The 14,815-nt window shown below is 35.9% G+C and overlaps 1 protein-coding gene across 1 annotated transcript in view; it reads right to left on the bottom strand.

Moving 5' to 3' along the window:
- The window catches only part of G2E3 (G2/M-phase specific E3 ubiquitin protein ligase), a 35,279-nt gene extending 31,724 nt beyond the window's left edge, over positions 1-3,555 (bottom strand). The window contains exons 1-2 of the mRNA XM_068991135.1: positions 3,454-3,555; positions 592-716 (exon numbers count right to left, since the gene is read on the bottom strand). Of these exons, the coding sequence (XP_068847236.1) occupies positions 592-716; positions 3,454-3,552 (224 nt within the window). The 5' untranslated portion in view covers positions 3,553-3,555. The remainder of the gene's footprint in view (positions 1-591; positions 717-3,453) is intronic.
- Positions 3,556-14,815: the final 11,260 nt, after the last annotated feature.

Raw genomic sequence — 14,815 nt, 5'->3', positions numbered from 1 at the left:
GGAAGGAACTCATACTTAAAATATTATTTTAATAACTAAAGTACAAACAATAATTATTCTTAACCCAATAAATTTATTTCCATTTGCATTTTCTACACTGCAGTTTTCATACATGACAAGACTAAAAGAAATAGATCACTCATGATAACAAACACCAAAATTCATAAAATCTTGATGTTTAGAGCTGAACTCAAGAAACAAATATTTTTAGGGGCATCCCAGGATAGTTATTTTTTTGACTGCATCAAATTTACATGTCTTCAACTTACTCAATAAGAAAACAGATAGCCCTGTGAAAGAAAAGTATTAAATCTAAAAAGTAACATAAAATCTAGAATTATATAAGATGGAAATTTCTATTGAATGTGAAATAAATTAACACTTCCATATTATATTCTAGGGTTGAAAGCTAGAGGTGAATATTAATCATTAAGGCCATTACAGATACTGTAATTCTCTAAAGTACCCATATAACCTCAGTGCAACTTTGAAAAGAAATTTTACAAAGGAATTATATAATTAGGGAGATCCATATCCATTTTCCACTTTTCCTTTACATCTGCTTTCATATTTGACAGTTAATTAACTCACGCAAAATTGCCAGTGAACTGGAAAATACATTCTCTCTGAAGTCCACATGGGAAATGATAACTTCGTTTACATCGGGGTGCGACACACCCAATTGAAGCACCCGTTTTCTTGCAAACAGAACATTTCTAGAAGAAAATATAAAAGTAGGGATTATAACGTAGAAAATTTGAGTACTATAGGTAAGACCAAGGTATAAATGAATTTTCTTTGTGGAGAGTCTGACAATTACTTTCACCATGCAACAGCTGTGGTTATAGTATATTAAAGACATTTGCTGAAAAAAATTGTTTTACTCAGAAACAATCTAAAGAGTCACTCATATAACAATTTCTGATAAAGGAAACATTTTTAATCTAATGTGGGTGAGACAGCAAAGCTTCTTTTCCTTCCTACCTGCTAAAGTATTTTAAACTGAAGGGTTTGTATATATAAAGATTATACATGAAAGTCTCATTCAAATTTCAACAGAAAACACAGTTAGGAAATATTTATTATATATAGGACAACAGCAAACAATTCTAAAAAACAGTTTGTAAAAAACTGGCGAGGATCACTCAATCTTAAGCAAATGAAAAAGTGTTAAGAAACCTATAATAAGTAGGTTAAGTAGTGGTTCCCCAAAAGTTATATTCAAGGCCTAATTCCCGGTACCTTTGAATGTGACCTTACTTGGAAACATGTCTTTGTAGATATGTTAAAGATCTCAAGATGAGTTCATCCTAGATTTAAGGTGGTCCCTGTAAGTCCTTGTAAGTAAAAAGAGAGATTTAACACACACAGTGCAAGGCCACAAAAAGATGGAGGCAGAGATTGAGGTTCGCTGCCCCAAAGCAAGGAATGCTAAAGGCCATCAGAAAAGAAGTATGAGCAGATTCTCCCTCAGAGCTTCCAGAAGAAGTCAATCCCTCTCACAGCTTGATTTGGAACTTCCGGTCTCCAGAATTCTGAGAGAATACATTTCTGTTTTAAGCGACCCAGTTTGGGGTAATCTATTATAGCAGCCCTAGGACACGAATACCACTGCCTCTAACTTAAATATCAGTATAGTATATAAACAGAAAAATAATTAGATGAACCAATCATTACTAAAATACAGAAGAGTATTTCATATATCTTGGAACCTTTGGGATGACCATCATATTGGCCACTGATGAAGGGATTATACTGTCCACCTGTCAAGCACTGCCAGGTTGTAGAAGGATACCTTGCTAACCTAAGTCTCTCCCTGTAAACTGACACATGGAATTCTATTTTAAGGTTGTAAATCGAGACACCTCTTCAGGATCAAGAAATTCTTACAGGTTCACAATATACTCAGAGAGGATATGATGTCTTAAGAAAGGATTTCCAAACAGTACCTGTAGAGGCCATCTTTCATGACAAGTTCACTATCACCACAAAGACTGAGAAATTTTGATACTAATACTCTCAACAAGGCCCATAGGTAAATGCCACTGTTAACCTTTTCTGCAAGGTTTTCCCTTGTGCCTTAGAACCTCTACTTTATCATTACCTCCTCTGTATCTTGGGCTTTCATAGTAGGTCAGATGGTAAAGCATCTGCCTGCAATACAGGAGACCTGGGTTCAATCCCTGGGTCAGGAAGATCCCCTGGAGAAGGAAATGGCAACCCACTCCAGTATTCTTGCCTGGTGAATTCCATGGACAGAGGAGCCTGGTGGGCCACAGTCCATGGGATCGCCAAGAGTTGGACATGAGTGAGCAACTAATACACACACCCCTGAATCTTGAATATCCTTAAAAATAACCACTTTCATATCTTTGTCTCAACCAAAATAAAATTCTCTGGATGCTTCCCTTATAGAACTTCTTGTATGAAGCTGCTTATTTTTCCATCCTCCTTAATTTCCAGACTTGGCAAGGAATGGACATGAAATATAGATAGAGGTAGGGAGAAGGACAAACAGAACATTGTTTTAAGTTCTGTGCTGCAGACTGTAGGCCATTTTACTCTACCTTCAGACTTAAAAAGATCTGGTCCTTGAACCTAATGTCACCTAACTAACTTCCTCCAGACTTTGGCACCCTCCTCCGTATTTTAATTCTTGCTATCATTCTAAATGACTTCTGCACTGATAGGACAATCTTTTTCTTTTAGTTCCTCAATTAAAATGTGTCAATGCACTTCATCTCCACTTCAGTGTAATGAAGAGTCCTTCCATGCTCTACCATGGAAGTCATCAATTCCAGTACCCCATTCTCTGAACAGAAGCCCCTGTACTTCCAATCTTCTCGTTCTGTAACTCTCATGGTTTCTACTCAGAACACATGGAGACCTACAGTCTATTCCCTCACATAAGAACAGCCATCACACAGAAGATTCACAGACTGTAACTGAATGAACAAGGAGTTAAAAAGTTCAGAATACTTATCTCGGAGAGCAGGGGAAGGCACTGAACATAAGCAAACCATGTCACAGAAGAGCCACAAGACAGAAGGAGACCATAAATGATTGGTCTGTAGAGCTGTGTAGTTTCCATCTCAATCCAACCCAGCAACTGAGGCATAAGAATGAAAAGTAAATAACTGGATTGCCTCAGGATAGAAGGTCTGAAGAATAGTTGAATGGAAGTAGGATCATAACTCTGATGGGTAAGAGTGGATGAAACGATGGTAGGTTAGAAGAAGACAAGCAGTGAAATCAGTATTGCCACACATGTTATCCAAGGTTGGTTTAGCTCTTTCATTTGCAAAAATACAAAATTTTCTAAAATTTACTGTGTTTGACAAAAATAAGAACATAAAATCAATGTCTTATCAATTTCTAGTAGAGAATGTGATGGAAAAGACTTCCTTGATACTGACAATATTTATGGTACAATGAGTAAAGTAATTTACTTACCAGTTTAGAAGCCCTAGTCACTTCTTTCCTGATATCTTCTATTAGAAAACCATAAACTCCTTCTTCTTCTTTACCCCTCTGCCAAATTCCACTTGACATCAACTATGAATATATTCTCAATTAGAAAATAAACTCTAAGAAACTTGTTTGGAATAAAAATATATATCTATAATATTCCAATAAAAATGGATATAAAACAACTCAAATTTCAAGTATCTCTTACCTATAATAGTTATTTTTCATAGTCAAAGAGGCTACTCATATTCTTTGATTTCAAAGACACTATATATTAACAGGTTATATAAGTAAACTGGTTTCCAAAAAGTATCACAGAAAATAACAGGGAAAGGGAAGGAAGACAAACAATAAACACTTATGATCAAGTTTTAGGTGGGAAAAAGTGGCAAATACTAAAAGATGTATATGTAATAGTAATAAATACTATGGAGATAATTATCAGTGATATTTCAGGTTAACTCTATAAATCTAGCTGGATTCTGAATCATAAAAGACGTAATTACAGGGAATCTACTTAATGAAAATAAATTTTTAAAAATAGGTTTTAACTTCAGTTTAAATATATTAAGGGAACATGAATCAAGGAAAAAAAGCATGAAGCTGTGAATAAGTACTGGCTTGCAAACCAGGATCTGTGCCCAACTTTTCAGAGCCCTAGGCAAGTAATTCAGTGTTTCTAATATTAAACACGAAAATAAAAACAACAGACTAGGTTGTTTCCAAGTCTCTCAGCTTAATATTCCGTTACCATTTATAATATTACTATACCTTCCTGTTCACAATAAAACGCTATAGGGTCAGCATGTTTTGGGATTACTACACTCATTAATAAAATAAGAAAGAACATAAGGGAAATTTTAATATGACCAAGTTAAATATATCAAATAACTCAGTAACACTTCAGACTCGTGATTAGAGATTTTAATCGGTGTATCTTAAAAATTACAGAAAAAAAAAAACCCACCCAATCCACTGACTAATAATAAAATAGCTCTCCTAATTCTATTACATAAAAAGTAAAATGAACTCTTTAGAAATATAAAAAGGTTTTCTTTTGTGATACAAACTGAAGACTCTGTGTAGTTGTTGTTTATTCACTAAGTCCTGTCTGACTCTTTTGTGACACCATGGACTGTAGCCTACCAGGCTCCTTTGTCCATGGGATTTCTCAAGCAAGAGTACTGGAGTGGGTTGCCATTTCCTTCTCCAGGGGATCTTCCTGACCCAGGGACTGAACCCACATATCCTGCACTGGCAGGCAGATTCTTTACCACTGAGCCACTTGGGAAGCTCCATAAGACTCTAAGCCCTATATGACTCTAAGACAAATAATCTGGAATGTCAACTTCATGTTCCCCTAAGTCTTGGTACAAAGTAATTAGGTTCCTAGACCAGTTTACAAACCTTAGAGAAACACCGAGAATTTATGTTAGATTATTACTCAAGGAAGCATCTAAGTTTTAACATGGATGCTGTTGTAAGAATAAAAATACACCCCTAAATTTGTTGATACTCCTCCCTTAGAAGTGGTGGGAACTAATTTCCTTCCCCTTAAGTGTGAGCTAGAATTATGATTCACCTCTAACAGAATAAAGGAAAAGTAACAGTGGTACACCACTATAAAAACTAGGTCATATAGTTCCATCTTGGTGTATATCTATCCCTTTCTTTTGTTACTTGCTCTGGGAGAAGCCAGATGTCATGCTGTGGGCAGCCCTACAGAGATGCCCAGGAAGTAAGGAACTGAGGCTTCCTGCCAAGAGGCAAGAGGAACTGAGGCCAAAAGCCACATAAGTGAGCCACTGGAGGTGGATACTCCAGCCTATCAAGCTTTCAGATGACCAAACCATGCTGACATGTCAACTGCAGCCTCATGCAGAAGAGGCCCTAAGCCAGAACCACCCATCTCAGCCAGTACCACATTTCTGTGCCCCATAAACCACTGAAGAACAGAAACAGAGTCACAGATATAGAAAACAAACTTACGGGTACCAAAGGGGAATGGTGAGGGGGTGGGGAGAAGGATAAACTGGAAGACTGAGATTGACATATACACACTATTATATTAAAACCAGATAACTAATAAGCACAGGGAACTCTACTCAATACTCTGTACCCTATATGGGAAAAGAATCTAAAAAAGAGTGGATATATGTATATATATATATATATATATATATATAACTGATTCACTTATAAGCTGCTAAATGTCACTTATAAGCTGGATAATTAGTTAAGCAGCAATATATATCTATTGCAAGTGCCAAGGAATACTGTATATACTCCTGTAACCTTGGCATGCTAAGGCAGTGAAGGTACCACTAATATCTTAAAGCAGATTCAATGAGATGAGAAGTTGGTAGAGGGAATGGGGAACAAATGAGAGACAATTCTCAATATATCATCATTTTTTCTTGCAACTGAGTGATCCATAAATTAACCTATTTCCTTTTCCACAAATATTACCTATAGTCAAAATTTCTCTTTTCAGGTTCTCTGGGAAAGAAAATACTTTTATTTTACTTCCTGAGCCTTCAAACAGGTCCTTTCTGAGAATTATCACTAGCAACCATGTAAACAACAAAGTTGCAAAATGAACAACTCCCTTACAGACCTAACCGTTTTCTTTTTCCACTGAGGCCCCAAAGGGTTAGACAAAAATAAGCAGGTAATGATGACAAGTATTTCTATGTATCAAGTCATTTCAGAATCTTAGAATTTGATAAATGAAAACTCTTATTTTTACATAGCAAAAGAGATCCAGGAAAGTTAAATGACTTATCCATTTCTCAGAAACAAGCCTCAGGATCAAATTCTCTTTAGAAGAATACCAAATTTTTAGGATTTAATTAAAAATTATACTCACCAAACAATAGTAATGTACAGTGAGATTCCATTTCTCATTAGTTTTCTTTTCTCCATATTTAATAGGACAGTCATCATTTTTTCGACAGAAAACACAAGCTAACAGTGAAAAGAGTAATAGATATAAAAAAATTTAAACCAAAACCAAAAAAAAAAAAAAAAACCCTATGGAATTGGTGTTTCTCTCAATGATGTGTTCAGTTCTTTTTGAGAGGACAAATTATATTATATTGTTTTCAGTAAATTAAGACTTTCAATACCTATTTCTAAAACAATGTGACTTTACATTTTTAATCTTTAACAACAAATCCCAGTGTGTTGTTAAATTGGCAACTCATTGAAAACAACCAATTAGTAAACTCTAAAACTTCATCTCTCCACTAAAGCAATGATAATGCTGCCAAACCCATCAGAATCAACTTTTCAGAAACTCTGAAATCTGATTTAAAAACTTGAAATAATGAGAAAAACGCTTAATAAAGAGTCAAGCTGCCAAAATTTGCTGACAGATCTGTGGCATTTTAACTTACCTGCCTACTATCCCTCATTCTCCAATCGGCCAATGGCCTTAAGCCCAGAATCAATGTGCATTGTTTCTTAGGCCATGTCCTTGGTGTGGACTGTCTAAGAGGAGGTAGTATGGACCTTGCTAGAGAAATGTGACTGTGTGTGTTCTGACATGTATGGCGGCTCCCCAGGGGATGGGCTCAGATGCCTGCCCTTCTTTCATCTGTGTAAGAACTTTCTCAGGGCTGGAGTCTAACTGTCAAAAGCATTTAAGACAAATATACTAGAGGCAGCAGCTTGAAGCAAAGGATAACAGAGCAAGTAGGCAAAGACCAAAAAGGCTAGGAAAGAAGAGACTAGTAAAGGAAGATTACACGGGAAGATAAGGGCTCTGAAAAGCTCCCATATATACGAGGGAATCTAGAAGGACATCACATGCCCAAGGCTGGAGGCATGCTCAGAAATGACCTTAAGAACTCTAAGCTTTCACCTCTGGCTGATCTTTAGGCTTGTAGACTCACAGAGTAAGCCTATATGAAAAAGGAATGATCCCAATCAAGAACTTTATTTTAACAATAAAGAACTAGAAAAAGAACATATTAAACCCAAAACTAGCATAAGAAAGGCAATAATAGAGATAAGAACATTAATAAATGACATACAGAATAGAGAAAATAACTGCAAAGCTGGTTCTTTGAAAAGGTCAACAAAACTGCAAACCTTTAGCCAAAAAAAAAGAGAAGACTCAAAACTTATAATAACTACAGAAATCAAGAGTGTAGTACTGACATAAGGACAGACATACAGATCAATGGAAAAGAGTCCAGAAGTAAACTCAGGTATCAATGGTCAATTAAATTTTGAACAAGGATTCCAAGATCATTCAATGGGGAAAAATCGTCTCTTTAACAAAAGGGGCTGGGACAACTGAAAAGTCACATGCAAGATAGTAAAACTGAATCCTTCTCCATAAACTATATAAAAATTAACTCAAAATAGATCAAAGACTTAAACATAAGAGCCAAAAGTATAAACCACTTAGAAGAAAACACAGGGGGGGAAAATCTTCAAAACCTTGGTTTGCCAATAGTTTTTCAGATACCACATGACACCAAAAACAAAAGCAATAAAAGAAAGAAAAAAAAGATAAACTGGACTTCTTAAAAATTTAAAACTTTTGTGCATCAAAGAAAACTATCAACAAAGTGAAAAGTTAATCTACAGAATGGTTAAATAAATTTGGAAATCATATACCTTTTAATAGTCTAGGGTTCAGAATGTGTAACCTTTACAACCCAACAAGAAAAACACAACTCAATCTTAAAATGGGACAAAGCATCTGAATAAACATTTCTCCAAAGATATGGCTAAAACAAAATATCTCAAATAACAAATGCTGTCAAGGAGATAGTGAAATCAGAACCCTCATATACTGCTAGGTGAAATGTAATAATAGTACAATCACTTTGGAAAATAGTGAGCAGTTCCTCAAAAAGTTAAACACAGTTACTATATAACAATTTCACTGTTGGTTATATATAATACCAAAGAATTAAAAACAGATGTTCTAACAAATATTTGTACATTAATCTTCATAGCAGCACTGTTCACAATAGCCAAAAAGGGAAAACAAATCAAATTTCCATTCATCCATCAAACAGATGGATGAATGGGTTAACAAAATATACAGTGACCATATAATGGAGTATCTTTCAGCTATAAAAAGGAATGAAATACTGATATATGCTACAACACAGATGAGTCTACAAACACTATGGTAAGTCAAAGAATCCAAGCACAAAAGGTCACATATTACATGATTCCATTTATATAATAGATTACATTATCCAAAACAGGTAAATCCACAGAGACAGACAAAAAGCAGGCTGGTTGTCTCCACGAGCTGAGGACAGGAGAAATGAGAAGTAACTACCTAGTGGATAGTTTCCGTCCCGACTGATAATGCTTTGGATCTAGACAGTGGTAACAGCTACACAACTCTGAATGAAGTGCCACCTTTCAAAACAGTTAAAATGATAAATTCTACATTCTATGTATTTTATCACAATAATAATAAAACTTTAAAAGCAAACTGCAGAGTCAGGGACATCTGAGTTAAGACCTAGTTCTACACTCTTGCTGTGTAACCTTGAACAGGTCACATAAACACTTTATGGTTCCGGTTCCTCATCTTATAAAAATAAGGACAACAATAGCACTTACCTCAAACTATGACTTACTGAGCATTAAATGAGATAATATATAGCAATATAATTTGAAAAATATGGCACAAAGGTAGAACTGAATGTTATTAATATAATTACCAATCCTTTCTATCTTATGATATTTACTTGTACATCATATTTCAAATACCATACTAACAAAACAAGGGAAAAAAATCACCAGTTGAAAAGACTGAGTATCTCACGGCAGTTAATCAATAGAAGGTGGAATGAATGTGAACTCTAAACAACTGTATGGAACATAAAGCCCCTATCTGTTCAATCTTCCCTAACCAATCTACACTGGAGTGTAACATGACCAAGTAATAAATGTTTATTATGTTAAACCATTAAAACCTCAGGGTTTACCTATTACAGCAGCTAATCTTATTTACCTTATTTAATACGTAATCAAGAATGGATGTTATATGTTGAAAATGTACTGTATCTGTCAACAGGTTACTCACAAAATAGATTCCAGGACTGGAAAGAAACCAATACTTAATATTGTGAAACATCCATCCTGTATTTGCTCTCCCTCACTACAGCTCACCAAGCAGTAACTGGAAGCCCCTTCCCTCAAAATTTCAGCACCTCTTCCTCCCCAACACAGAGTAACTGACCACAATAATTCCAGCAAATTGTCATTTGATTATTGCAAATCTTACACCAGCAACTCCCACCTTAACTTCTTCATCCCCAGCGCCTATACTTTCAACTACAAGTATGTATGCAGCTATCAAGAGGAAGAGGAATACAAGGAATTAGCCTCAAGAGGAATACAAGGAATTAGCAAAGACTGCGTAAGAGTCCTCAAAGTGAATGCTGGATGGAGCTGCATTGCTATATGCTATGGACTTGTGCTTTCCATCTGTTCCCCTCCTCCTTTGCGTGGTACCAAGGCCCTGGACACAGAACAGACCAGGTTTCAGGCATGCATTTTTCTAAGTAGGTTACTTTTGTTTTTATTTGTACTTTGCATATTAATTTTAACATTTAAAATTCTGTAAAATTGTTCCAACTTTACGATTCTACACCTTCTACATAACCCTTCAGCAAACGATACTGGTTATGTTACAGTAATAAAATGAACACATTCATTCAAGTAAAAAGCTGAGACAAACTTAAGAAAAATACTAACGAGGTAACAGTAATAGGTGATATTTACATTTGACAAATATAAGAAGGTAGCTCATGAACTACTAAATTTCAGAACTAGTAGCATAACTGATAGAAGTCTATAGGTAAAAGCAGGAAAGCAAAGTCGAGGGAGGTTTAAGGGCATAAATTTCCTTATCCAACATGATAGGCAGTTAACAGATACTCTATAAGTGAGAGTAAAGATTCAGTTTCAAGTGTAACACTTTTAGAAGCAATCAAACAATAAATTTTAAAAAGGGCAGATATCAGGAGAAGTAGTGGCAACTGAGTATAAAGCAACAATTTACAATTTTCACCTTCCATAGTAGCAAATCGACACATACTATTTATAACTAATAAATGAAGAAAACAACTAAAAGTAAAGTCTATATCTGTTTGAGGAGATGGTTGTGAGCACTAACAGGCAAGTTTTCCTTTTCACGTTAAACTTTTATACATTAACTGTTCTCATTTATTTTATCTTTTGTAAGAAGAAAAATCACACAAAAAGGTAAAAAAATCATATTTATTAAAGAAATAATAACTGTTTTGTTCAAATACAAACCACATTTGATAAATATAGAATATACAAATAAAATTTGGCAAATTATCCTTTTCTAGCAGATTTTTGTTGAAATTAATACATAAAACATTATACTTCAGTATATAGAAACACGATCTAAGCATGGATCAGGAAATTCATTCCTAGTGTTTGAGTAGCAGTCTAAAAGATTAACTGTAATTTAAAAAAAAGCAAGAATGATGTATCATAATATTTTAAGTTAAACTTGAAAATATTTTAAATATGATTACTTACTAGAATTCTGTGAGCCTCCAGGTTTATTTTCATTCATTTTACTAGGAAAAATAAGAATATACAATTAGACATCTTAATTTCAAAATTCTCAAATTACCCATCTTATTTAGATTTAGTCATGTATGATAACGAACAAGCTGCATGATCATTTCTTACTCCAATACTTTATTTCTTCACCTTTCCACATTTAAGACCAGTAATTTTCAACAAAGGTAGTAAATTCTGGGGACAGTGTTGAAATTGGTAGGAACATTTTTTAGTTATCAAGAAGATTAAGATGACTACTGGTATTTACTGAAAAGGAGACCCAACTCAGGACATACAAGGAACAAACAGACTTAAGACTTTCAACTTTCTAGCAGTTTCACAAATCTACTGTGGAAAATTCCATAAACACATCATTACAGCACCGCCCCTAAAATAAACATAAAAATTCTAACTTATAAACAATATTTAATCAGTATCCCAACAACAGATTTATAGTTGAGATTCAATTTCTCCAGCTTCTAATTTCTTACCCTTCCCCTCTGCAGATGAATCGCAACTACTGCTTACTTAGTTGATTGGACTGATGATTCAGAATGACTGAGGTCCACAACACAGGTTAACGTGCAAGACTATAAACTAATGTTTCTTTATAAGAAATCACAATTTCTATGTGGCTATGTCTTGTCCTCCTCTTTCCCTTCAAACTATAAGGACCTGGGCATCTCTCTTGGTTCAACACTGCAATGAAATTCTGTCTAGATTTTTATAATATATGTTCAGACAACTATAAGACTTAAAAAAAGGTACCTAAAGTTTCTTAATCACTAGCCTCAGAACTCTGACCTAAACAAGTGTTTTTGCATCTTTACAAATAGAAAAGAATAAAAGTGAGTATCAATCTCACATATCACCAAAAAAAAAAAAAAAAAAGTAATACAGGAATATATAGTGCTTCATGCTGAAAAGCCTCCAAATATCACTGGCAGCAAGATGATGATCATAAGAAAGATCTCCAGTGCTATCAAAACATGAACAAGAACGGTTTTTCCTGTTTGCAACAATCTAATTAGTACTCTATATAGCTTTTCAAAGTGTATTAATACACAGTATTCCACACAGACCACTGGAATAGAAATAAAGAGCCCAGAAACAGACTCAGACTTTTCTGGTCATTTATTTTTAACAAAGGTAACAATGAGAAAAAGAAGTCTTTTATCAACAAATGATGTGGGAAAAAATGGATCTCTGTATGGAAAATTGGGAAACTTGAGATTCACTTTACACCATAAATAAAAATTAGGTTCAAGTGGATCATAGACTTTATTGTGAGAGCTAAAACTATTAAAGTTTTAAAAGAACTTCATCAAATTTAAAAGATTCTACCCATCAAAAGATATCATTAAGAAGGTAAATTCTGCACGCCACATACTAAGAGAAAATATTTGTAAAAGTGTGTCAGACAAAGTCTTGTACCCAGAATACATAAAGAACTCCTAAAACAATACAAAGCAAACAACTAAGAAATGGGCAAAAAACATGAACAGACACTTCATGAAGCAAGATATACAAATGGCCAGTAAACAAGTAAAAAATGCTCAACATCATTGTTAATTAGGATAAACACTAAAACCACCATGAAGACTACTTTATACCTGTAAAAATGTCTAAGATTAAGAAGATTATAATATCAAACACTGGAAAGGATATGAAGCAACTGGGGAATTTTCATAAATTGTTGATGGGAATGTAAAATGGAATAATCATTTTGAAAAGTTTTAGTAGTTTCTTAAAAGTTAAACATATATACCCAAGCACCTAGCCTCTGACGTAGGAGTTTCACAGCCAGGTATACATCCAAGAGAAATAAACAAATAGACTAAAAACTTTATATAGAAATGCTCATAGCAGCTGTCTTCATGATACTCCCAAACTGGAACCCTACAAGTCCATCAACAAGAAAACTGACATGCAAATTGCAGTATATTAATAATATGCAATACTACTTAGCAATGAAAAGGTAACAAGTGCTGAGGATGCAACAAAACAGATGAATCTACAAACAAGCTGCGTCAAAGAAACTGCACACTATTATGACCTACATTATTCCATTTACATGAAGTTCTTTATGTTTTTAAAAAAGTAACCTATCAGGGAAAAAATAGCACAACAGTACTTGTCTCTCAACTGGGAAGATGATGGGAAGTAACTTAAGTACCCCGCGCCCCCGGCCAGAGGCGACGCCTGAGAGGAGATACCCTGAATCCCAGGCCAAGGGCAGCGCCCGAGGCCAGGGGCGGAGGCCAGGAGGAGCAAGCCCACGCCCAAGGAGTGGTGGCTGTGAGACCTGCAGGAGGGCCTAGAGGAGCCATCCCACCTTGAAGGTTAGGAGGGGCGGCGGTGAGGAGATACCCCTCATCCAAGGTAAGGAGCAGCGGCTGTGCTTGCCCACGCCCAAGGTAAGAGAAACCCAAGTAAGATGGTAGGTGTGGCAAGAGGGCATCAGAGGGCAGACACACTGAAACCATGCTCACAGAAAACTAGTCAATCGAATCACACTAGGACCACAGACTTGTCTAACTCAATGAAATGAAGCCATGCCCGTGGGGCAACCCAAGACGTGCAGGTCATGGTGGAGAGGTCTGACAGAATGTGGTCCACTGGAGAAGGGAATGGCAAACCACTTCAGTACTCTTGACTTGAGAACCCCATGAACAGTATGAAAAGGCAAAATGATAGGATACCAAAAGAGGTACTCCCCAGGTCAGTAAGTGCCCAATATGCTGCTGGAGGTCAGTGGAGAAATAACTCCAGGAAGAATGAAGGGATGGAGCCAAAGCAAAAATAATACCCAGCTGTGGATGTGACTGGTGATAGAAGCAAGGTCTGATGCTATAAAGAACAATATTGCATAGGAACCTGGAATGTCAAGTGCATGAATCAAGGCAAATTGGAAGTGGTCACACAGGAGACGGCAAGAGTGAACGTCGACATTCTAGGAATCAGCGAACTAAAATGGACTGGAATGGGTGAATTTAACTCAGATGACCATTATCTCTACTACTGCGGGCAGGAATCCCTCAGAAGAAATGGAGTAGCCATCACGGTCAACAAAAGAGTCCAAAATGCAGTACTTGGATGCAATCTCAAAAACGACAGAATGATCTCTGTTCGTTTCCAAGACAAACCATTCAATATCACAGTAATCCAAGTCTATGCCCCAACCAGTAATGCTGAAGAAGCTGAAGTTGAACAGTTCTATGAAGACCTACCAGACCTTTTAGAACTAACACCCAAAAAAGATGTCCTTTTCATTATAGGGGACTGGAATGCAAAAGTAGGAAGTCAAGAAACACCTGGACTAACAGGCAAATTTGGCCTTGGAATGCGGAATGAAGCAGGGCAAAGACTAATAGAGCTTTGCCAAGAAGATGCACTGGTCATAGCAAACACCCTCTTCCAATAACACAAGAGAAGACTCTACACATGGACATCACCAGATGGGCAACACAGAAATCAGATTGATTATATTCTTTGCAGCCAAAGATGGAGAAGCTCTATACAGTCAACAAAAACAAGACCAGGAGCTGACTGTGGCTCAGATCATGAACTCCTTATTACCACATTCAGACTTAAATTGAAGAAAAGTAGGGAAAACCACTAGACCATTCAGGTATGACCTCAATCAAACCCCTTATGATTATACAGTGGAAGTGAGAAATAGATTTCAGGGCCTAGCTCTGATAGATAGAGTGCCTGATGAACTATGGAATGAGGTTTGTGACATTGTACAGGAGACAGGGATCAA

The sequence above is a fragment of the Capricornis sumatraensis genome, chromosome 19 (genome assembly GCF_032405125.1).
Source record: "Capricornis sumatraensis isolate serow.1 chromosome 19, serow.2, whole genome shotgun sequence".
In the NCBI taxonomy this organism is placed as follows: Eukaryota; Metazoa; Chordata; class Mammalia; order Artiodactyla; family Bovidae; genus Capricornis; species Capricornis sumatraensis.
The sequence above is the reverse complement of the archived record's forward strand: the minus strand, read 5'-3'. Positions and strand labels throughout refer to the sequence as shown.